The sequence below is a fragment of the Mirounga leonina genome, unplaced genomic scaffold (assembly GCF_011800145.1).
Source record: "Mirounga leonina isolate KUSES-001 unplaced genomic scaffold, KU_Mleo_1.0 Mir_101609, whole genome shotgun sequence".
Classification (NCBI taxonomy): Eukaryota; Metazoa; Chordata; class Mammalia; order Carnivora; family Phocidae; genus Mirounga; species Mirounga leonina.
This window is the reverse complement of record NW_023270164.1, coordinates 6,849,580-6,873,315: the sequence shown is the minus strand read 5'-3', so window position 1 is coordinate 6,873,315 and position 23,736 is coordinate 6,849,580. Positions and strand designations below refer to the sequence as shown.

Below are 23,736 nucleotides of genomic sequence, written 5' to 3'. Positions count from 1 at the left end.
GGCAGACTTTTTTTTTTTTTTTTTTTTGAAAGATTTTATTTATTTATTTGACAGAGAGAGAGGGAACACAAGCAGGGGGAGTGGGAGAGGGAGAAGCAGGCTTTCTGCCGAGCAGGGAGCCCGATATGGGGCTCAATCCCAGGACCCTGAGATCATGACCTGAGCTGAAGGCAGACGCTTAACGACTGAGCCACCCAGGCGCCCCTGAAGGCAGACTCTTTATCGACTGAGCCACCCAGGCGCCCCCAGCCCAGACCTTTGAAAGCAGCTCACCTATGGTACTTTGTCACAGCAATGGCCATATCAGTGCTAGGCAGGGCCCTTCCAGTCTCTGTGTTGGCTGCCTGGAGGCACGGCCTCTGCTCTACTTCAAGGTCCTGTGTTTGACTTTGCATCTTTGAATTTAGTATCTTTCCTCAAAAGCCTATCCATAGTATTTGGCTTCTTCCAGCTCTTTTGTCCTGGACCTGTTCACCTTGTCACTCCTCAGCTCTGCATATGATGCCCTCTTCTCCTTCCCCCTCCCCTTTCCCCACGTACCCTGTCTGATTCCTGATCTTTTCACTCATGGTACATTGCTTCACAGGACAGTAACCTTTGTCCCCAAATCCACAAATACAAAGCTAAGAAATGTATCTGTCTAGTCTTCTGAGGAAGGACATTTCTTAAGGTCTTTGTATGCTTCCTCATGCATTGGAGGTTGCGGCAAGGTTAAATGGCTGAAACTAGTGAAGGAACATGTTTCAAGAAAGTTCGTATAATTTCATTACATAAATGTGGATTTGGTAATCTGGCACCTACCACAGTAATTAAAGCATTTCCTACAGTGAAGGCTTTTGAGAAAATACTATGTAAGAAGTAGCCCCACAAAAACCTTTTTTAATTCAGAAAATTGATTCCATGCTCACGAAGTCAGCATTTTCTCTCAGCAGGCACCACAACTAATGACATTAATGAGACCAGTGCCATATTTTAAAAAAAAGAAAGAAAAAAATGGCAAAACGGAGAATTTTAAAAGGAAGTTATTTCTAGTGGTCTGTTTGAACATTGTAATTAACCAAGAAAAAACAATTTTAATTGTGGTTTTTAGTACTCTATTACCAATGCATCAAATGACTTTAAGTCATTTGATGAGTGCTTATATTAACGTATAAAATGAGTATAGTGTAGTATAAAATGAGTGCTTGTGTTAAAGTGGGAGAGCCATCAGTCTACAGGACAAAGCCTCGTATTTAGTTGATAGTATCCAATACCTGAATGAATCTTACCACGGTTTAGATGATGCCTTTTGGATTTGTTACTTTAACAAAAGGGTGTTTTTTTTTTTTTTTTAATATTACAGAGGAGAACAAACACTAAATTGCCTAATGAATGAAGTTCAAACAATAAGTAGCTTGAAATTACTTACTTTTGTTGGTGGTGATATGCTTTGGCAGCCCTAGCACATCTCATCAGCTTTGTTATCCTTTACAAGGAGCCTTATAATTTGTATTATGTAAAATAACAGTTCTCAGAAAAGAGGAGAGCCATGACCAATGTTGAACTACTTACAAAGCAAGCTTATCACAAATTGCTGGTGTCACCTTGGTGATTTTAGTTGGGAAGCTGGACTTTCTAAGGACACTGGTTCACAGCTGTGCTTTCTTTTTTCTGTCTTCTATATCAAGTTTTTTTGTTCTGTTGTATTTTAAAAGTGTGTGTCTCCATATGCACATATAAATATTCAGCAAATGGTGGGTTGATGCCTGTGTAAGAAAATGTTTGCACCCAGCTCCAAAAATTCTGAAGTTCAGTATGTCATAGGGAATTTAGGGAATTGGTGGGAGAATGTGACCAATTGAATATTTTTTTCCTAAATCACTTGAAAATCATTGTTATACTTTTTTTTCTTAATATATGGATAATTTATGCCCTGTACATTGGAATACACCTTGCAGCCTAAGGAATGGGTTAGGGTATTTAAAAAAAAAAAAAAAAAAAAGTACGCCACTGACTTTATAAATGAAAATTCTAAATACGGATAACTATATATCCCTATCTTTAACATATTTGTATATTTTTTCTAGTGGCTCTTATGACAAGGAGCACTTACTATTTTCCTTGTAGTTAAGTTTTTGTTTAGTTTTTTAATTTGTAAACATTCAAAACCTCAGTCATCTTGACTCCACTGATGTCTCCCTTTTCTTCACTAATCATTAATATATGGTGTTTGATGAATTAAATATAAAGTTCTTTTCTGGTTCTTTAAACTTTCATACTTTTATCTAAATAATATAAGCACATAGGTTTTAAAAGTTAAGTCATATTACCTCTAATAGTAGCAAAAGGCAATTTCTGTTCTAATTCATTCTAAACCCTCCAGTCTATTATCTGAGATAACCACTTTAATCATTTTTTGCTGTTTCTTTTGTAGCTAACCACATATGGTTATATTACTACTTCTTGATTTCATAGTTTTAAATATTACGGTTACTGATGTACTGCTACAAAAGATGTAGCTCTCCTGTGTTGCTACCCCCATCCCTCTTCACTTTCCTTTTCCCATTTTTATAACATTATTCATATCTAAGTCATCAGTGTAATGTGATTATATTTCTTATATAATTTGTTATACCTCAAATAAATAATTAACTTATTTCTTTGCTTTGTTTTCTATGTATTATAGCTAATTCATCCCCAGACTGTCCCACTGAGCTATATATATTCTCAGTATGTTCATCCTCCTTGGATAATTTATCTCATTTTTTGTCTTGGCAACTAGAAGCTGCTTCATGCCCTTCATCTCTGTTTCATTCAAAATTGGTTGCGGTCTTGGCCTACTGAACTATCATGGGAATTCTCTTTGCTTTTCATCTATGCTAGATTTCCTGTTTCCTAGATTTCCTATATTCTTCAGTTTTCATCTTCATTTTGGTGAGGTATGCCCTCTAGTAACTTCCAGAGAAAAGTACATTTTTTGAGATATCTGAAAATGTCTTAATTGTACTCAACAATTTGATAGTTTCACTGGATATAGAATTCTAGGTTGGAAATCACTTTCCCTCAGAATGTGGATAAAAGCTTATATTCTGAGGGGGGCCTGGGTCGCTCAGTCAGTTAAGTGTCCAACTCTTGATCTCAGCTCAGGTCTTGATCTCAGGGCCGTGAGATCGAGCCCCACATTGGGCTCTATGCTGGACTGGGAGCCTACTTCAAAAAATAAATAAATAAATAAAAGCTTATAACTGTAAAACCCGATGACTTGGGTTCATATCAGCTGTGTGGCTTGGGCAAGTCACATAACCTCTTTCTATGCCTGTTTCCTCATCTAAAAATTGAGTGTAATAATCTTTCCTACCTCTAGAGTTGAGAAGATTAACACAAGTAAAGCACTTAGAACAGTGCCTAAGCCCTTTTTCCTTTCTCTGAAACCCTTAATGATATTCTCTTGACCCCAGTATCCTGAAATTTCACAGTGCTATGCTTTAGTGTAGGCCTTTTTAAAAATTATTATGCTGGGTTCTTAGAAATGTTTTTAAATCTGGAAACTCATTGTTCTTAAGTTCAGAGAAGTTTTTTTTTTATTTCTTAGATAACTTTCTTCCCTCTAGTTTCTCTATTCTCTTTCTGTAGTTGCATGTTATTTGCTATTTAAATAGTATTAGAGCTCACAGGATTGATTTTTATCTCTATAATATTTTTTCCCCATTTCCTTTTTTTTTTGTCTTTCTGTTCTACTTTGAGATACTTCAATTTGATCTTCTAACCCTCTTATTTGAATCTTCTGTTTTAACTCTCATTTTTAAAATTTTCAAGTCCCTTCATAAATGTCTGTGTTGTAAATTATTACTATTATATAGTTTCCTGTTTTTCATAGGTTTCATTCTTTTCTATCTCAAAATACTATATTTTTTTGAAATTTTCTCTGCCTTGTTTATACAGGAAATGGTGTTCTCAGAAATATTTTTTCCATTTTTTTTTTTTAAGTCTTTCTTTTTAGAAGCTTTCCCCAAACGTCTGGTGATCCTTCGCTGCTCCTTTCATTTTTAAGATGAAAGTATTAACAGTTGCCTGGAAACTGTATACACAGGTAACTTAACATAGGTTATCCAACAAGGACTGGACCATTTTTCAAAGCCCCCATGGATATTAGTATCTGTAGGTCTTTTGTTTTTAAGCAGGTCAGTTTGACAGTGAACAATCTTTCCGTCTTCTACTTTGGGATAGGGCCTGTGTATATTTGGAGGGTGGGGGGGTGGTGGCTGTACACAGGTCTAAGCCTGTGGTTCTAAGCCACCTTGAGGAAGGAAGGTCTTTATTTTAACATGTTTATTTAACATATAAACTTTACATTTAATCCTCCTGTTTAAGTACGGTGCTTGATTTTGACCTGAGCTATGAGTGTGGTATCCAAAATCTCCAAAGAGTTGGGGTGGGGGTTGGATAATTTTCTTGGTCAAGGATATCTAGGGTCAGACTGCCTCAGCAAAGGTTCATCCAGTCCTTTTGTCTGCTCCAGCATACACCCTTGCCTTCAAAGATGTTTCCTTTTCTTAAAATTTTTCCTGGTGGTTCCTTTTCTGAAAATTTTCTTGGGAACACTTTGGTAGGCATATCAGCTTTCTTCCTACTGGCTTGCCTTGTTGCAGGCTTGGCGTATCAGTTCAGGTCAAAAAGCAAATACCAGAAAGGATTAGATGTGCAAGAAATTTATTGGGAAACTACCTCTGAGTGAAAGTGCAAGGGGAAGGAGCCAGAGGAGGCTGGGAAAACCATCACAGGTTACACAGGTCTGACTTTTTTGGAGGAGAAAGGGTAAGAAAAATCTTAGACTAAGGTGCAGTTACAAGAAAGTTTTGGTGAGGCCTATTGGGAGTCCTCAAACCAGTGTTGGCCATCAGAGTCCTGTATCTCATAGAAATGAGCCTGCCTTAGTATTCCTGCTGCTTTTAGTCACTGGCTGAGAGTAGCCTGTGAGAAGAGCATGGTGTTGGTGGGATCACAGTGATGTATTCCTAGTGCTACACTTGGGATTGTCGGTTGTTCATAATTCCCATGGTCAGAGATTGGGAGTCTCATCTTAATGGCTTCCACATTTGGATTTCAGCTTTCTCTGATCTGCTAACTTTGCCCATTAATTTCTACCATCCAAGATTTTGTTTCCCTATCTAATGTGCTCCTGCCTCTTCTCATTCTCTTTATCTTTGTGGGTCTATGCCTTTTTAATGCCTTACTGAAGTATTAGTTGGGCTTCAAGAGGTAGCAGAGACATGCATGCGTTTAGACCACCATGTTTAAGTGGAATTATTGGTTTACTTATTCACATTTGAATTATTCCCTAAATCATATATACTATATATTTGTTTTATGAATCTCTGGTTACTCTCTCCTACAATATAACCCTCTCTGGTCACATAATTATCACCATTTGGAATTTTCTGGGAGCGACAGGAGCTAGGATGAAGACTTAAGCAGGGGCCAGTTCACTGTGGATCTCATTCTTCATTATGCAGAAGAAGTGTGGGAGAGAGGGTGAGGGTGATTGTTATTAAAAGCACTGATTGATCTTTGGGCCCCTTCCTTAGTCCAATCTAGTAGGTCTGGGGTGTGGGCCGGGAGCCTGTTTTTAAAAATAAGTACTGTAGGGGCGCCTGGGTGGCTCAGTTGGTTAAGCGACTGCCTTCGGCTCAGGTCATGATCCTGGAGTCCCTGGATCGAGTCCCGCATCAGGCTCCCTGCTCGGCAGGGAGTCTGCTTCTCCCTCTGACCCTCCCCCCTCTCATGTGCTCTCTCTCATTCTCTCTCTCTCAAATAAATAAAATCTTTAAAAAATAAAAAATAAAAATAAGTACTGTAGTGATTCTGAAAAGCTCCAAATGGGCCAATAAGCCACATATAAGGGTAATAGAGTTTGAGTGTGGGAAAATATAGTCAGATATGATTGACTTTTCATTTTAGAAAGAGCTCTTTGACCATAGTTATGAGGATGAGATTTGAGGGCTTTTGCCATAATCTAAACAAGATAAATGATGGCCTCAACTAACTCCCACGTGGCAATTGGAATGGACCAAAAAAAAAAAAAAGATTCATGAAGTCTTAAAGACTTCAGATAGAATAGATAACCTGATTAGTTTTGAATATCTTCTTTGTGGGAGGTTTGTCTGTCTCCTCCCTCCCCCCCCCCCCATTTATTTCTATCAGTGTATTTTTTTTCAGCTCTTTTTTCTCTTTTGTCCTTATGGTACTCCCATTATGCATATGTCAAGTGTGTTAATTGGTGTCCCACATTTCTCTGAGGCTCTGTTTATGCTTGCTTCTTTTTTTCTCTGTGTTCTTCAGATTGCATAATCCCTGTCAACAGATCTTCAAGTTTGGTGATCCTTCTGCTGGTTCAGTTATACTTCTGAGCCTTTCTAGTGAATTTTTCATCTTGGTTATTGTCCTTTTAACCCCAGAATATACAGTTTGCTCTTTTCTTTCTTTTTTTTTTTTTTAATTTTTTTTTTAATTTATTCATGAGAGTCAGAGAGAGAGATAGAGGTAGCGGCAGAGGGAGAAGCAGGCTCCCCGCTGAGCAGGGAGCCCAATGCGGGACTCGATCCCAGGACCCTGGGATCGTGACCTGAGCCGAAGGCAGAGGCTCAACCATCTGAGCCACCCAGGCGCCCCCAGTTTGCTCTTTTCTATAATTTCTCTTGTTGATACTCTCTGTTTGAGATGTTGTCATACCTTCAATTCTTTCAGCATGAATCTCCTTTAGTTCTGTGAATACATTTATAATAGCTGCTTTAAAGTCTTCCCTGCTAAGTCCAACATCTTGGCCCCCTCAAAGGCAGTTTCTATTTTCTATACTTTTTTAAACCTGTGTAAGTATCACACTTTCCTGTTTTTTGAATGTCTCCTTTTTGTCATAGCAGCTCTGGATATTGACCCCTCTCCCGCACTCCAGGGCTTGTTCTTGTTTGCTTATTGGTTTAGTGATTTGCTGGACTAGTTCACTGTAACCTCTTATATCTCTCTCCAGCAGACTTGGGCATGACCACAACCTTACTGACAGTCAGGAATGACTGTGGCTCTATCTGAGCTCTCTTTGATGGTCTCTTCTCCTGATGTCCCATTAAGATGATCTACCTCTATTGGTATCACCCGGTACTAATTGCTAGCTGATACTGTTTTTGACAATGCCCTATGGTATAAATTGCTCCATAGTCAGATGCAGTTCAAGTCTAGCCCCTCATCAGGGGCAGTGTTTGTTAGTCTCTTAAGCTTGCTGTATTCTCCTCCAAGCAGAATCTCTGTACTGTGGAGCAAGAGCCGGGGGAATGGGGAATTCACTCCTCACTAGTTGCTCCACCCAGATCCTCCCTATAGAGCAGATCTTTGTGTGTTGGAGGGGGAAAGGCATGAACTGGTGCCCCCTCCTGGCTGCTACTAGCATTCAGTATGGATCTTTCACACCCCAGGTCAGGGAGGGATGACATCTGCCACTGTTCACCGGGTGCTAAATGTACTTGGACAAGGTCTTCTGCTGAGGAAGTTGAAAGACATAGGAGCTACCACTTAGCTGCCAAGCCCAACTCTGTAGCTCTCTTGCAGCACAGAGCAGTGGGACTACACTCTTTACTAGCTGCCCAACCTGGGTAATCTATACTTAGCTGGATTTGGGTGTTGGGGAATGGGTGCTGCCGTCTGGCTTCTACCACCCACTCAACATAGGCCTTTCACGGGATGGACCTGTACAAAATGGGATCTCCCAGTGTTCACCAGCTGCAAAATCCATCCCAAATAGCTATTCCACCTCAAGTTGCTGATCTGCCACTCAGCTGCTAGGCCCCTTAGAACAGTTCCAATACCAGGCAGAGCTGTGAGGGCACAGGTGCCATCCTTATCCTGAATGTCACAGCTTCCCGTTAGTTCTTAGTTTCTGTGGATTTTCTTAAGTGATTCTCAATTTATTGTAAGCCCTTTGATTAGTCTCCAGAGACACTGGTTGTTAATTTTGACCAGCTAACTACCTCTCTGTCTGGGGGGAAGATTTCCCTGAACTTACACAGCCATTCCAGCAGCCCTGCCCAATCATTATATTTTTAATGATTCTGCACATAATGGCAAAGTAGTTTTTTTCAAAAATATAATCAGATGACTTGAATTGAAAGGAATAAACTAAGATTTTTTTGAAAAGTATTATCTCATTACTGAAAATTGCTCTGATTGCATTTTACTTTAATCGAGACCTTATATTTCAGTTTTGAGAAATAGCTTACCTATCAAGTTTATCTTCAGAATTGAGTAGTTGTAGACCTAAGAAGCAGTATAGTGGAGTGTGAAGAGCATAGGTACTGGGGCCAGACTGACTGGATTCAAATCCTTGCTCTACAGTTGAGTTCTGGTGGTGAGTTTCTTAACTGCTCTTGCTTCAGCTGCTTCATATATAAAATGGGTATCATTTGCCTTTTCTGGTTGCCGTGAGGGTTGAATGAATTGACAGATTTCAAATCAAGCCTGACTCAAAGTACTCATCAGATGTTTGTGTTGGACAAGTCAAGGGCAAATAATCATCTCATCCTCATATTATCAAGAGTAATAATATTTCTGTCTATAGCCAGAGGTCTTGGTGATATTATTTGTCTAAATAGCTTTAAGATGATCTTTAGTGTCCTCTAGTTCCTCTTTTTCCCCACTAGAGGAAAAAGTTAGATCTTGTCTTCTCCACTTCTTTTGGAGTTGTGCTCATTTAACCTAATGAAGTTCTAGTACATACACTATGCAATGACATAGAAATGTTAGGCATATATTACATTTGTGTAAAGCTAGTGCATTTAATAGTGAGAGTACCTTGAAGTTTCCCATTTTAAGTCATGGTAATATAATATGCAGAATAACATTACCACCCAGTTATCTACACATAGATGTCATATTTTTTTTTGGTCATATTCTTTTTTTTAAAGATTTTATTTATTTGAGAGAGAGAGAGAGAATGAGAGAGAGAGAGCATGAGACGGGGGAGGGTCAGAGGGAGAAGCAGACTCCCTGATGAGCAGGGAGCCTGATGCAGGACTCGATCCTGGGACTCCAGGATCATGCCCTGAGCTGAAGGCAGTCGCTTAACCAGCTGAGCCACCCCGGTGCCCTTTTTTGGTCATATTCTGAAAACACTTCAGTCAGTATGGAGATACTACCTGGAATAGAGTGCCTCAACTTTAGGACATCTTCCAATAAGGTATAGGGCAGCAGAAAGATTGCTTGTTGGGAGCCAGAGGCTGAGTTCATCTTCCAGTTGTGCAGTGAACTAGCTGCGTAACTGGGCATGTCAGTTGCTTTTCTAGGAGCTCATTTTTCTTATGAGTAAAATGTGAGGATAGAGAGGAGCACGTGACATTGGTTCTCTTACTGTCCTTCCCATTTCTAACTCTCTCTGGTTCCATGATACATATACTTTGATGTGAGACAGAAGATGTAATAGACATTGGTTGAGTGGAGTTCTGTGTGCCTGGCGCTGCCATCTAGCAGGGTGGCCGGGAATGAAAATCACCAGCAATAATACAGTTGGGCAAATGATGAGATACTGAGGTCTGTCTGGGGGTGTGGAAGAATGTTGTTAGATCAGAGCAGGGTATGCCTGTGTCAGCTGGGGAGATTGTCAGGGAGAACACTGAGGCAAAGTGTGAGTGAAATTTTGTTGAGTGAGAGGCGGGAGTTACAAGCAGAGAAGGAAGCACATGGAGTGTCAAACAGGAAGCAGCATTTTCAAGAGCATAGAGAGCATGGGCGAAGAGGGGAGGGTTGCAGACACTGCAGGTAGCTCAGGATGGGGGTGTCGGGGAAGATGATGGATGAAACTGGAAAGAAATGTAATATGTGTGACATCCCCCTCCGAAAAAAGCAAACCTAACTTACTTGACTAAGAAGCAAGAAAACTTGGTTCCATTTTCAATTATGTTCCTAAATAGCTCTGTGGACCCAGTTAAGTTGTTGGCCTTAAAATCATTTTTGGAAGGCTTCCAAAGCCAAACTGAGGGATCATAATGTCTTTGGTGTATGGAGTGCAGAGCAGTGAAGGTTTCTGGAGTGATGTGATAATACCTGTTTTAGAGTGAAACTATGATGACAATTTAATGAGTAGAATGAAAAGAAGGAACTAGAGGCAAAGAAACCCATTAAAAGACCCAGACAAGAATCCATGAGGGCTGAAACTAGGGTAAGTGCAGGAAGGGGCAGATCATTTTGACAGGTGTTGCAGAAATAGAATGAAGAGGTTTTGGCAGCTGCACGTCGAAAGTGGCTGAGAGGTAGTAGTTGACGTGAGGATGAGTCCAAGGGCTGTCTGGAAGAATAATGATGCTGGTAGTCAGTAGGCCGCATACATCCGGCTGTGTGAATTCTGCTCCCCCTTTTTTTTTTTTTAAACCAGTGTTATCATTAGATACTTTGAATACCTCTGTTTTACTTCTTTTCCCAAATAATCCTGTGGTCAAGTTCAGATTCAGTTCTGTATAAGCTATATTACACGATTTTCCCAAAAAATTGTAGATTAAAAACTGCAAAGTAAAAGTAAGTTTAGAACTGCATAGAGGGGGCACCTGGGTGGCTCAGATGGTTAAGCATCTGTCTTTGGCTCAGGTCATGATCCCAGGGTCCTGGGATCGAGCCCCACATTGGGCTCCTGTCTCAGCGGGGAGCCTGCTTCTCCCTCTGCCCCTGCTCATGCTCTCTCTCTCTCTCTGTATCTCAAATGAATAAATAAAATCTTTAAAAAAAAGAACTGCATAGCAGTGTGGTTTAGTAATTGCATGTTCACACTGCCAACTTCTTGTCCTCAAACTTGGTTTGATTGACAAACTTGGTTACCATCGGTAAAGGTAGGAAAAAATTATTTCCACCAAAGATGGTCAAAGGGAAAGGACACAGAACTTACTGTGCACATGCTCTGTATGTGCACACCATGGCAAGCACTTCTCCATACTTTATTAACCATCCAAGGCTAACTTAAACTCCATATGAGAGCTATTCTCTTTTTCAATTTTTTTTTAAATTTTATTTTATTATGTTATGTTAGTCACCATACAATACATCATTAGTTTTTGATGTAGTGATCCACGATTCATTGTTTTCGTAAAGATGAGGAAACTGATGTTTGGGGTTATGCAACTATTAAGTGATGGAGACAAGATTTAAAGGTGGACCTTTTGGGGGCACCTGGGTGGCTCGTCAGTTAATCAAGACCAACTCTCGATTTCAGCTTGGGTCATGATCTCAGGGTCATGAGATTGAGCCCTGCATTGGGCTCTGTGATGGGTGTGAAGCCTGCTTAAGATTCTCTCTCTCCAGGGTGCCTGGGTGGCTCAGTTGGTTAAGCATCTGCCTTCAGCTCAGGTCATGATCCCGGGGTCCTGAGATCAAGCCCCACATCAGGCTCCCTGCCTCTCCCTCTGCCTCTTCCCCCCAGCTTGTGCTTTCTCTCGCTCACTATAGTCTCTCTCTCCCTCAAATAAAATCTTTAAAAAAAAAAAAAAAAATCTCTTTCCCCCTGCTCATGTGTGCACACGTGGTCTCTCTCTCTCTCTCTCTCTCTCAAAAAAAAGTTAGGCCTTTTGACTACAAATCTGTTGCTCTATTATATCATAACTGCCTCCCTGTAGAAGAGTGTTAGCATTTGGAAAGACAAGTGCTAGATCTGTGGAAATAGGATGACCAACCATATCGGTTTGCGTGGGATTGAGGGCAGGTTCTGAGGATACAGAACCTTCAATGCTACAACTGGAAAGTCCCAGGCAAACCAGGATGAGTTGGTACCCTTCTGGAAAAGTCACTTCTGTGAAATAAACCTTTATGTAGAATGACCTAAATAAGATCTTGATTGTTTTTGTTTCCCATAATATTGAGACCTCAATTAGGTCTCTTGTTACTACTAAATGCCAAATGGATTCTTAAGTGAAGAGGAGGGTTTAAGGCCCTGCCTGACTTCCTTCTACTTGTTCTTGCTGGCTCTGAACATCCTCCCTTGCCAGGGTTGCACTCAACTATGTGTGAATCAGATGCTAGAAGCCTCTGCCTCCATCTGAATTTCTAAGGGAACTTATGTTTTACCCAGTCCAAGATTTGATGAAATGACAAAAGAGCTGTTAAGAAAAAAGCCAAAGAAGGCAGGTTGATTATAAACGTACATTCTTTAAAGAGTAAGGAAATACATATCCTGGCATTCAGCCTACAACAAATGGGGAAAACGCTTAGCATAAATATATAAGATACATCTATTTTGTGTGGGTAAACATACTCTAATTAATAAAGAATTTATATTGTTTTGATATCAAGATGGGAAATAGGAAATTGGACCACATGGAATCCAAGGGAACTTTCTGTAAATTTTCATGCTTTCCACAGAGTAAAGTCCTAGGTTTGGAGCAGAAGCTAAAATGATATGGGGAATATTACTTACTTTTTTTTTTATCTAGTAATGGTTATCCTCAAATCGTGCCCATTATTATCCCACCATCCTCAATAGTGCCCATTGTAAGGAGGCACTAGCTTCTGTGGCTTTCCAGTTTCACCAGTGCTCTTGTGGCCTCCAGGAGCTGGGCTGCATGATTACCTGTCATGATCTTGATCCTTGGACCATCACTATCTAGGTCAACCTCTTAGGCTTTTGTGCTTCCCTTAAATCTTACTGCAAAACCTTTTGGGACAGAGTATCTTGTCACATTAACAGATTTATAAAATGGTCTCTGATCCCAAATTAGTTAAAAATTTCTGATCTAGATAGCTGCCACATTTTCAGCTACTTAAGTATGCTACCTCCTGGTTTTGTAGAAAAGATTAAATGAAGACAGATTGTTCTAAGGGTACAGCAGTGTATTAATTTACTTAAAATTTTACTTTAAAAAGGAGAAATACGGCCTTTTCAGAACTCCCTATGTTGCCCTTAGTCCACAATTTCACTGTGTACAAAAAGTATTCCTCTACCTGCAGCCACTTTCCACAACCGTCAGCAATTCTACTTTAAAACAAAAAAATTTCTACTACTCTTTGAAGCTTCTTGATTAGTTTTTTTAAAAAAATTAAAACTATAAGGCAAGATTCTTATATTACATACACCTATTAGCCATTTGAAGCTATTCATATCAATCTGGATTTTGGCAGTGGCCCAACAAAATAAATAAATCATTTGGTGGTTGAGGCTGTGAGTCTGCAGGGCTCTCCATAATCCCTGATTTCAAGTTGTTATTTATCAAAAACAGTTAGCTTACTGTTTTTATTGATCCTTTTCACAAGGAGTACATACATCAGTACTTAGGTTTTACTATAAATTTGGTGTTTTACTATTTTTATGAGATGTGTTGATAAAAGGATTCTGCTGGATGGGGAAACCCATATTTAAAAAATCAAAACTGATAAAACAAATTCACTATGCCACAGAGAATCTTGGCCTCAGTAATTCTTTTATTTATGTATTAGCACAGACTACAAATTGCTTTCTGGGGAAACGTTTGGTCTTGCAGGCGGTGTTTCCTGGGCTGGTCCTGTCCTGGAGGAAGGAGGGGTGAGGGGAAGTCAGTAGTAAGGAAGCCTCTCCTGGCCCATATGTTTGTTTAACTCCTCAGCTATCAGTAAGTAAATAAAAATAGAAGGTAATGATAGGTAACATAATTAGGAGTATAAAATACAGGTATGTGGATAACATTTTTTGACTGAGACATATTAGTTGAATTCCTGTCTTATTGCAGGAACTTTCTTTGTAAACTTTATTGAATAAAAATTTATGCACCATAAAATGAACCCATTTAAGTGTTCGGTCCATTGGCTTTTAACAAATATATACACTGTCATTCCACAAAGTTCCTTCATGCTCCTAACGGGTATGTTTTTTAAGGTTCTAATGTTGAAAAGTAAGTGAGGCATAAACTGATATTTGTCTGATTTTCTTTTATAAAATTAGGGGTACCATTTTGAAATATCTGATTTTTTATAATAGTAAAATGCCCCATCTTCCCACCTTTTTGCAAAGCTTCTTGGTTTATACTTCCCAAAAGGAAAAACAACAGAGAAATTATACCTTCTATAAATGTTTAAAATACTGTATTTCTGTCTTTGTAATGTACAAAATATCTGAAGGGTCATTTATTTACTTGAGAAAATCTCTAATACTGGAACTTTATTTGGTTTGGATTTCAGTAACCTCTGCCTTTTCCTTTTATCCGTATAATTAACATCTTACGAGTTGAGTGCAAAACAGATTTTCACCAAATCCATGGTTGAGTAACTCCTTGAATAGAAGATTCAGTTATATCTTCTAAGAGACAAATAATTTGGTTTCTGTTTAACCTAATGTTGGCTCTTATCCACAAATGGCTTTTTAAGCAAATGCTCTTCTTTCAGGATTTTAACATCTCAGAAGATAAATATTAGCAAAGATCATTGAATTGGTCACCTATAATCTTTATTAATATCTAATTAGTAAGTTCAGTGATTTATAGTACTTCAGTATTGATGAGGAATGACCTGGAGTTTTTTAAAATATAAGTCCCTAGAAAATAAATGGCACTTTCGATAATTATTTGCCAAACTCATCCTAATGAAGAGTGAGAGGGAAGACAAGTAGTTCTCAGAATAATTGGAGTTATTCTACTTTACAGCTGTTAGTTTTTTATAAATACAGTGTTGAATTGAGTTTAAAGTTGATATTCAACTGGGCAGGCTGCTTTAATGTATTTATCAGAACTGAAAATTCTTTGGGAAATACATTACCAAAACCCCACTGATTTGTAAATGCTTAATGCAGTTAACATTGATTTCTAATACTTTTGCCTATTTAAGAAAAAATTTTGTATCAATCAACATTCTCATTTAATGGTATGCTGCTTCCTTTCTTTCTTCACCTGACAGATGAGATTTTTAGACCATAGGATCAAAAAAATATGGGCAAGAATTCAAAGACATTAGAAGCTGCTTGGATTTCTCTTTGTAAAAAAAGATAATAAAATGTATAAGGTGGTAGTAAAATGTGTAAAAAGATCAAAGAAATAATGAGTTTGCAGTTCATCCAGATTGGTGTGTGGGCTTCTCTGGGCCTCTGGTCATCCACTGGTTGAGAAGGTCAACTTTCCTGATTTATAGGAAGATAGCCTCATTAAAGCCAGCCTGACCTGTATTACTGCCAAAGGCAGCGGGGATCTTTAGTCATCGAGTTGATTATTATATAAAGGTGGAACTCAGCAACAGAATTTGACTTTCTTTCTATAATCCTTCCAAGATTCTGCTCGGATTCCCCTTTTGAAATATCATATGGTCGTTAATTTTAGTACACCAAGGAAAAAACGTTGAGTCAATAATGACTTTCATTTACTTATTTTGTTATTAATATTGATTCACCTGAACACATTAATTCTTGTCCTAATTATTTCTATGACTAAATTAGAATATTCTTTATGTGTATTTGGAGCCCGGGCTCAGCTCTTAATAAATTTTGCTAACTATCAAGTTTCTAACACAACCCAGAAATTGGAAATAAATAACAATATTTATGCATTTGTCAGGAAGAGAGCAGTGTCTAGTCTAATCATTGTTGGTGACCGTGCAGGCTGACATAAACTGGTTCCGTAGCAGTCTTGAAGGCTTGTCACCCAAGTTAGTGTTCCCTCATTAGCACTGTTGTGGGATTGGATCTCCCATGAAAACTGTACAGCCCCAGGAGCCATGGTGGTGTGATAAAAAGAGCCCTAGACTTCCATTATTAGTCCTGCTTCCTTTACTTACTATTTGTGTGATTTCAGCAACTTCTTCATCTCACTGAACCCTGGGCCTCAGTTTCCTCTTCGGTAAAATGGGAATAGTATATTTATCTCACAGGACTATTATACTTATTAAACAAAGATTTATAGAGGGGTGCTTAAACTCTCAAATGTTGCATTGAATAGTCTAAGGTCATTCAGTAAATTTGAAAGTGTACAAAGGGCAGGAATGTACAGTAGATGTTGACCACTGTTTTTGTGTTTGGTAGATTAAACAAGATAAAATAATTTAAAACTACCAAATGAAGGACTTAGATTAACAATAGTGAAGGAATTCCAGATTGAAGTTGTTAAGTGATGGATTTGGATTATTAAAAGTAGAGTTTCCTTCTATGGAAATGTTTTTTTTAAAAACACATCTGAGTTTAGAATCTTTTTTGAATGACTGGATGACTTTACAAGTATCTGTAGGAAATGCAGGAGAACTCACTGCTGAGAGAGGATAAGAATTAAAGTCAATTTAGGGCTCCTGGGTGGCTCAGTTGGTTAAGCGACTGCCTTCGGCTCAGGTCATGATCCTGGAGTCCCTGGATTGAGTCCCGCATCGGGCTCCCTGCTCAGCAGGGAGTCTGCTTCTCCCTCTGACCCTCCCCCCTCTCATGTGCTCTCTCTCATTCTCTCTCTCTCTCAAATAAATAAATAAAATCTTTTTTAAAAAAAAAGAATTAAAGTCAATTTAGCTAGAGCTACACCATTCCAATTTGGTAGCCACTAGCCATGTTGTGGCTATGAGCCTTTGAAATATGGCTGGTCCAAATTTAGATGTGCCATAAATGTAAAACACGACCAGATCTCAAAGCCTTAGTACAGAAAAGAAACATATTTATAATTTTAGTATGATCATATGTTAAATATTACTTTGGATATATTAGATTGCATAAAATATGTTATTAAAATAAATTTCGCTTATTTCTTTTTACTTTTTATAAATGTGGCTACTGGAAAATTTTAAATTATGTATGTGGCTCATGTTATACTTCTGTTGGACAGTGCTGATCTAAAGAATAGCTCTGTGCAAGCTAACTCTTAAATTTAGATCCTTTTAAGTTTGGATATTGAGGTCAAGATTGCTACTCTAATACTAAGAATGTCAGAAATCGTTTCTTCAATCCTATTTGTAAATACCCAAATTAGTTTTGACCCATGGTCACATTAACTTGTTGCAGAATTGTAGTACTCTGTAAGTGGCATCCAACTCTTAAAAAATGGTGAGAAGAATTCTCCTGTCACAAGAACAACTAGTAGTAGAATGAATAATACTTTCCAGGACACTCCGTTTTATTTATTTTTTTAAGATGTTATTTTTAAGTAATCTCCTAACGTGGGGCTCAAACTCATGACCCCAAGATTAAGAGTCAGTCACATGCCTCACCGACTGAGCCAGCCAGACGCCCCAGGAAACTTCTTTTTAAAAGAGACCACCTGAAATGGTTTCCTTAACTCTCCCTTGCTTGAGGAACAGACTGGAGAGGTCGAGCCTGCAGGGCAGAGTTGCTTTACTGTTGGACGCCCAAAGTTCTTAGGAAACTGGTAGTGGTGGTGGTAGTACTCATATATAGCAGATTGATTTAATTTAAGTGTGTTTCTCCAATCACGGTCAGAAAACTAAACATTACTTTCCATATTATTAGTGCCCCTTTTAAAGGGAAATAAATGGATTATTATAGGCACATAGTTAAATATCAGGGCACTAAACCTAGAAATAGATTATTTTTTAAACCTTTTAAATGTCAAAGATTACAAATACAAATACAAAATGAAAAGATACAAGGAACTGTGGAGAGAATTACCAGTTATTATGGACAAAGTACTTTAAAACTGCCATGGTAACTCCGTCAGGTCACTCACAGGAATGTTCTGTGCTAGTTATCTCAGAGCAGTTAATCACAACTTTAAATCATTATCACCTACTTTTGAATTCCTTGCCACTCTGCCTCATGAGTTGATTTGTAGGAAAATGCTATTTTTAGTTTGCTCTATCAGCAAGGACTTAATAGCACTTAATAAATACATCTTTAGTTCATACTCACATCTAAAAACAAGCATTCTGAATTTAATACTCCTGGAATCCATAGTTTGAATGCTTATATAATGCATTTGTGTTTTTCAAACCATGATTTTCCATTTGGGCTATTTAATATACCCATTTAATCAATATTTGAATTATGGAAAATGGTGCCATAATTATCCGAGATGTAGGCCATCTTTTGCATCATTGCCTTTATAATTTCAAATATCTTTTTATGTTGTTAGTTTTGTGCTGCTCAGTGCTCTGCTTTTTAGTTCCTGAAATGCCAGATCCAGTGATGTTTAAATTGCTTTAGTCTTTGATGGGAGGGTCTGCGGCAATTCTGCCTTCATTTTGAGGGTGGGTAGATGATGAGAGACTAGGCCAGGAGCATGTTCAGCTGTATACCAAGCAGAAATGCGCAGGTCCGGTGGGAGGGATCTTTAGAGCAGCTGCTTCTACTTGCAGTCCTTTGGTACAAGAGATGTGGCACATGGCAAAGTGAGTGTGGAAGTTGCAACACACTATAGTTACCTGAAAGGGGCAAAATTAAAAATAAACGTTAAAATGGGTAATAAAACTCCTGAGCTTTTCATAAAAGCTGGAGGCAGAACATTCTTGAAGGAGGAGGGAGAGAGAAAAAAAAAACTGTGCAGGTATCTGATTTATGTCTCCTGGCTTCAGCCTGGCTTTCTAGCACACTTGTCAAAAGCCTTCCTCACACTTAGGACTTCTCTACACAAAACCCACACCTGATTCACACCTCTCCTCTCCTGCAGGACCTTCCCAAGCACTTTTGGAGCTGGAGACCATCTTTCATGTGCCTCTGACCTCTTGCTTTCCCACGAACACTGAGCCACCCTGCCCCTCAGCCCCGCAGTGTTACATTCTGCACACTCCTTCCACGCCCATTTTTTCTTTTTTTTTTTTTTTAAGATTTATTTATTTATTTTAAGGAGAGAGCGTGAGCAAATGGGAGGAGGGGCAGAGGGAGAGGGAGAGAGAAAATCTCAAGCAGGCTCCCCGCTGAGCACAGAGCCTGATGCAGGGCTCCATCTCAGGACCCTGAGATCATGACCTGAGCCAAAGAGCCACCGGCGCATTCTTTCATGGGAATCTTACCGCTGACCCCTGAAGGCGATTGAGTAGACCTTGCAGGTCCTGCATCACCTATGACCTGCCCCATTTCATCTGCAATAAGGAAGGCATTTGTAGAGGGTAACAGTCAGCCGGCAAGTGACAAACCCAGCACCGAGTTTCCAGCTGTAGATCCCATGGGCTTTTCATCACTGCCACTTACACAGTGTTCCCTTTAAAACAGCAAAAACAGAAAAATCAAACCTTCTTTGACTTTGCTGTTCCTTTCCTACAGCCAGATTCTTGTAATTTGATCATGTCTAAACCTGGCATGGCATTGTGGAAGGACTGCTGACTTTGGAGTTGGACAGGCCAAGGCTCAGACCTCCCGGTTGTGGTAGCTATGTGATCTTGAACACATTTCTAAGCCTTAGCTTCCTAACCTGTAAAGTATCTACCTCGCAGGGTTGTTGGCTCAGCAAGGATAATGACTCTATTAAGTACTTAGCCCAGTGAGAAACATGATAAATTTTAATCTGTTAGTACATAATTGTCTCCTGCATACCGACTTCAAACCTGACCTCTCCACAGAACTTGATCTTGCCCAGAATGCTGATGGTATTTTCTGGCTAACTCTTACAGCCGTTTCTTAGCCTTTTCCAACTACTCATGCCTTAATTCCCTCTATTCCCTTGACTTTCTTAATATTGTATTATTCCTTTTCCGGTGGCTTCTCTTTAGTCTAATTTACTGACTTCTTTTCCTCATTCTACCCTTACATAAGTCTTCCATGGTTCAATCTGCAGCGATTGCTCTTATTGACAAGGCTAAGTTGAATTAATAAATCAGAGAGGAAATAACATTATCTCTTTTGCTTCGTGTGGTACATCCTCAGCCTTGGCTCTTCATCTGTTTGCCTTCTACTTCCAAATATAAAAATGTCACATTAGATTTTATTCACCTGCAAACAGGTAAAACTCCAGCACTATTAACACAGGAAGGCTTTAGTTATCTTGTTTCATGTGGACATGGCAAGTGATACCTATGCCCAAAATGTGTTTGTACAATGATGACGATGATATGAACGGTCTTATTTTCCAAATAATATTCTGTAACTTATGCAGTAGTCTTACCTACATTGTCTGAATTTGTTCTTCTGAGTAGTGTCCTGAATTATCAAAGTTTTATAGATGATGTAAAATAAATTTCTGACTTTGATGCTGGGTGGGAGCAGTGCCTTTACTGTGTAAATGATACTGTTTTTTGCCCTTTATTCCATATAATTTCCCTGGTGTGTATCTGTAAATGCTAGATTTTAGGCTAAAGAATAGACAACATATTCTTATCCAATTTAGGGAAGACTAAGAAAATGAGGTACAATTCAAAACAGCAAATTGAGTTGTTTATTACCAGATCAAGAAAGTTATAAATTTTGAGACTTGATTATAAGAGTTTGGGGAAAGTACTTGTGCTATTTACATTTCTTATTAATAAAAGCTGGGCACCTGGCTGGCTCAGTCAGTAGAGCATGCAACTCTTGATCTCAGGGCCATGAGTTCATGCCCCACGCTGGGCATAGAGCCTAATTACTTAAATAAATAAAAATAAGAGCTGACTCTGTAATATATATAGATAGATTTAGACTAGCAAAAAATGAAAAAGTTATATTGTCAAAGATTTTAAAGGGTAAAAAGTTAAGCTTAGCTTAAATGGGGGATTTCATCTCTTTAGTTAGAGAAGTCTTCATGTTACCATAGATCACATCCATTCATTCATCATTCACTCTGATTGTCTTTTGTTCTTACCTAACAAAGTATGTCCTGTGTTTGTTTTGCAGATCTAAAGCGGGAAGCCAGTATCTGTCATATGCTGAAACATCCCCACATTGTAGAGTTATTGGAGACATATAGCTCAGATGGAATGCTTTACATGGTTTTTGAATTGTGAGTGTACATTTTATTTTCTTAAGGGTTAAAGTTTTAAGCAGTGCTGGTTTGGGATAATGCTAACACTTTTAAAATCTAACAGTAGTTGTGAGCTCATCTGTTTAAAAAAAGTAACAAGAATAAAAGAATTATCTCATCTTAAGGTTCACAATGGCTAAGGAAGCAAAAGTTGGGCATCTTTAGTTACCTTCATTTTTAGTATACTTCAGAGAAGAGGCTGTAGAAAGAAAGAGTTCAGATGAATGGCAGGCCCCAAAATACAAAATTCTGACCATAGGAGTCTTATTGAAGAAGACTGAGTTAGGAGTAGAGGTTTCCATGTAGCAAGCCTCTCTGGCAACTAAAAACAAGTAATAACAGATTTGACTTCCTATTTTGATAGAATTACCACATTGGCATATTAAGGAAATTCTGTAGATAACAGTGTATCTGATTTTAATAAGCCACTTGACATGTTTGCCATAGAATTTTTGTCATAAGATGGAGAAATGTGAGCTAAGGATAGTATAACTGGGTAGTTTGTAGCTAATGGGATGATTGTGTCCAAAGAGACTGTATAAAGCTTTATGGGATGGCATCCTATTCTTTAAAATTTTCTTCCATGACTTTGATTAGGGTCTCTCACAAGGTGGTGATCGAGGCATTGGCCAGGACTGGAGTCATTTTAAGACTCCAGTGGGGATGGATTTGCTTCCAAGCTCACTCACATGGTGTTGGCAGCAGCCTACTGGACTGAGAGCCTTAGTTCCTCATGAGCCATTGGCCTGGGCTTCCCTGGGTTCCTTGTCACCGGGCCTCTCCATATGGAAGTCAGCCTTGTAACCTAATCTCAGAAATCATACACCATCACTTCTACCATATTCTGTTAGTTAGAAGTAAGTCCCCAGATCCAGCCCACACATAAGGGGAGAGGATTACACAAGGGTGTGAACACCAGGAGATATTGGTCATCCTTGGGAGCCATGTAAGACGCTGCCCGCCCCCCGGCCCCCTCCCCCTCCCCCACCATGGAGGGCTAGCTAGTGCATTGAATTTGTAGATCAAATTTTTAAAACATTTTACAAGTTTGTAGCAAAAGAGCTGAAACAAAGATGAAATTTAAGACCAGTCAATACAAACTCCTTCAGTTACATAAGTGCAAGATCACTATAAGCTTAGTTGTAACTGCTTAAGTGAAAAAGATGTAAATGTTTTGAAAGGTAGTTGCTGCAGCAACCTTAAGAAAAGCGCTGAATGGAACCTTTGGCTACATTAATTAAAAATATATAGTATTTAGAACCAAGCCAACACTCCCACCATATTGTATACTACCCATTCTCCCTAGAGTGTTCATAGTAAGCAGGACCCTGGTACGCTTCCCAAAGGTGATAACCAGAGTGGGAAAGAGCCTACAAATTTTGCCCTAGAGTCACAGCCTCACAAAAATTTTTGTTGACATACCTGCTAAAAGAATTTTGAAAACCGTGTACCTCCTCACATACTTTTGAGTTGATATATAAAAGCTTCTATTGTGAGGCTATCATTTTTAGTGTTCTGTGTATTCTTTTAAATATATTTTCCTCTGAACGGTAGATCAGCACCTTTATCTCACTCAATTTATGGAAAATGTCTGCTATCTGACCTAAATGGCAGAGCTAGTCGTCATTGTCAAGCCAGTCAGCCAAATCAGACTCACTGTCAGAGAAAAATCTGCCTTCATTTTTCAAACAAAATTAAAGTGTTAATAGACATCCCTGTGACAGTCATCTTACTACTGATTTTTAATTCTAAAATAGATAAGGCTTTGCCATGCATATATTATCTGGATGAAATAAAGTGGCTCTCCTCTTTCTTTCTGAAGCTCTGTTTTGCTCTTAAGTGTTTCTCTCAGGAGCTTTGCATTCCCTAGTTGTCTCTGAAGCTAGGCAGGTTTTTCAGGATGGGTGAGCAGTTCTCTTTTGAGATGGGCCCGTATGAGTGGAGATGTAAAAGGAAACTCACCAGACCATAGACTTGTTTTCAAACAGATCAAATTATGGCAAGTGAAGAAATGGACATTGATTGCCTTCAAAAGATCCTAATTCTCCTATCTCCTGGAAGGACTTTGGGTACTCCCAGAGATTCCCCAAGTCCCAGTTTGAAGACCATGGAAGAGCTGTTGAAAAGACTGGGAAGCTTTAGTTACTCAAGAATCCACTGGTTTTCTTTTTCTGCCAAGAGAGTCCTCAGAACAAAGGCTGTGGTAAAACATACCGAAAGTCTTCAGTTATTTAAAAGGGTGTCATATGTAAGAGGATTATATGTTTGTTCAGTGTAGGGTCAGGGGCTGTAACTGGAATCAACAAGCAGCAGGTAGATTCCACCTCTAAGCAAGGAAAGCCCCTGTAGCAATTAGACTAAGTCCGTGAATGAAGCAGGCTGTCTCACAGAGTATGCAGTTCCTCACTAGAAATGCTTGAGCTCAAGCTGGACCCATCCAAGGAGGCTAAAGATAAGGGTTTAATTTTGGACTAGAGAGGGCCTCTAGTGTCCCTTCCAATTTTAAGATGTTATAATTCTTTTTTAATAACTTTCTCTGATTCACAATTTTATTCTTTATTCAAGAAACCTGTTTTTATCTGTATTTTTATTCACTGAGAAAACAAACAAAAAAAAGTTTTACCATATACTCTCAAGTAATGAGCACAGAAAGCAAAATTTTAAGATTCACCTAAATTTCATCATGTTTGCTATTTGTTTCAAAGAGGTCTAAGTGACAGTACGGTAGAGAGATGATCTTTGGTGTTCTAAAACTTGAGTTAATATCCCAGCTCCATCACTTTTACTGATGATGTGACTTTGGCCATGTCTTCTAGCTTCTCAGAGCCAAGGTTTTGTTTTGTTTTTTACCTTTAAAATCTTAGTAAGATTATCAGAACTAGATGTGAATTCACTTTGTAAAATGGTGAAGCGCTCTACAACT

The 23,736-nt window shown here is 38.8% G+C and overlaps 1 protein-coding gene across 3 annotated transcripts in view; it reads left to right on the top strand.

The window, feature by feature from the left end:
- Positions 1 to 23,736, top strand: part of CASK (calcium/calmodulin dependent serine protein kinase) — a 346,878-nt gene that overhangs the window by 94,102 nt on the left and 229,040 nt on the right. For all 3 annotated transcript variants that reach the window (XM_035003264.1, XM_035003263.1, XM_035003270.1), the window contains exon 3: positions 20,687 to 20,792. In XM_035003264.1, coding sequence (XP_034859155.1) covers positions 20,687 to 20,792 — 106 coding nt within the window. The remainder of the gene's footprint in view (positions 1 to 20,686; positions 20,793 to 23,736) is intronic.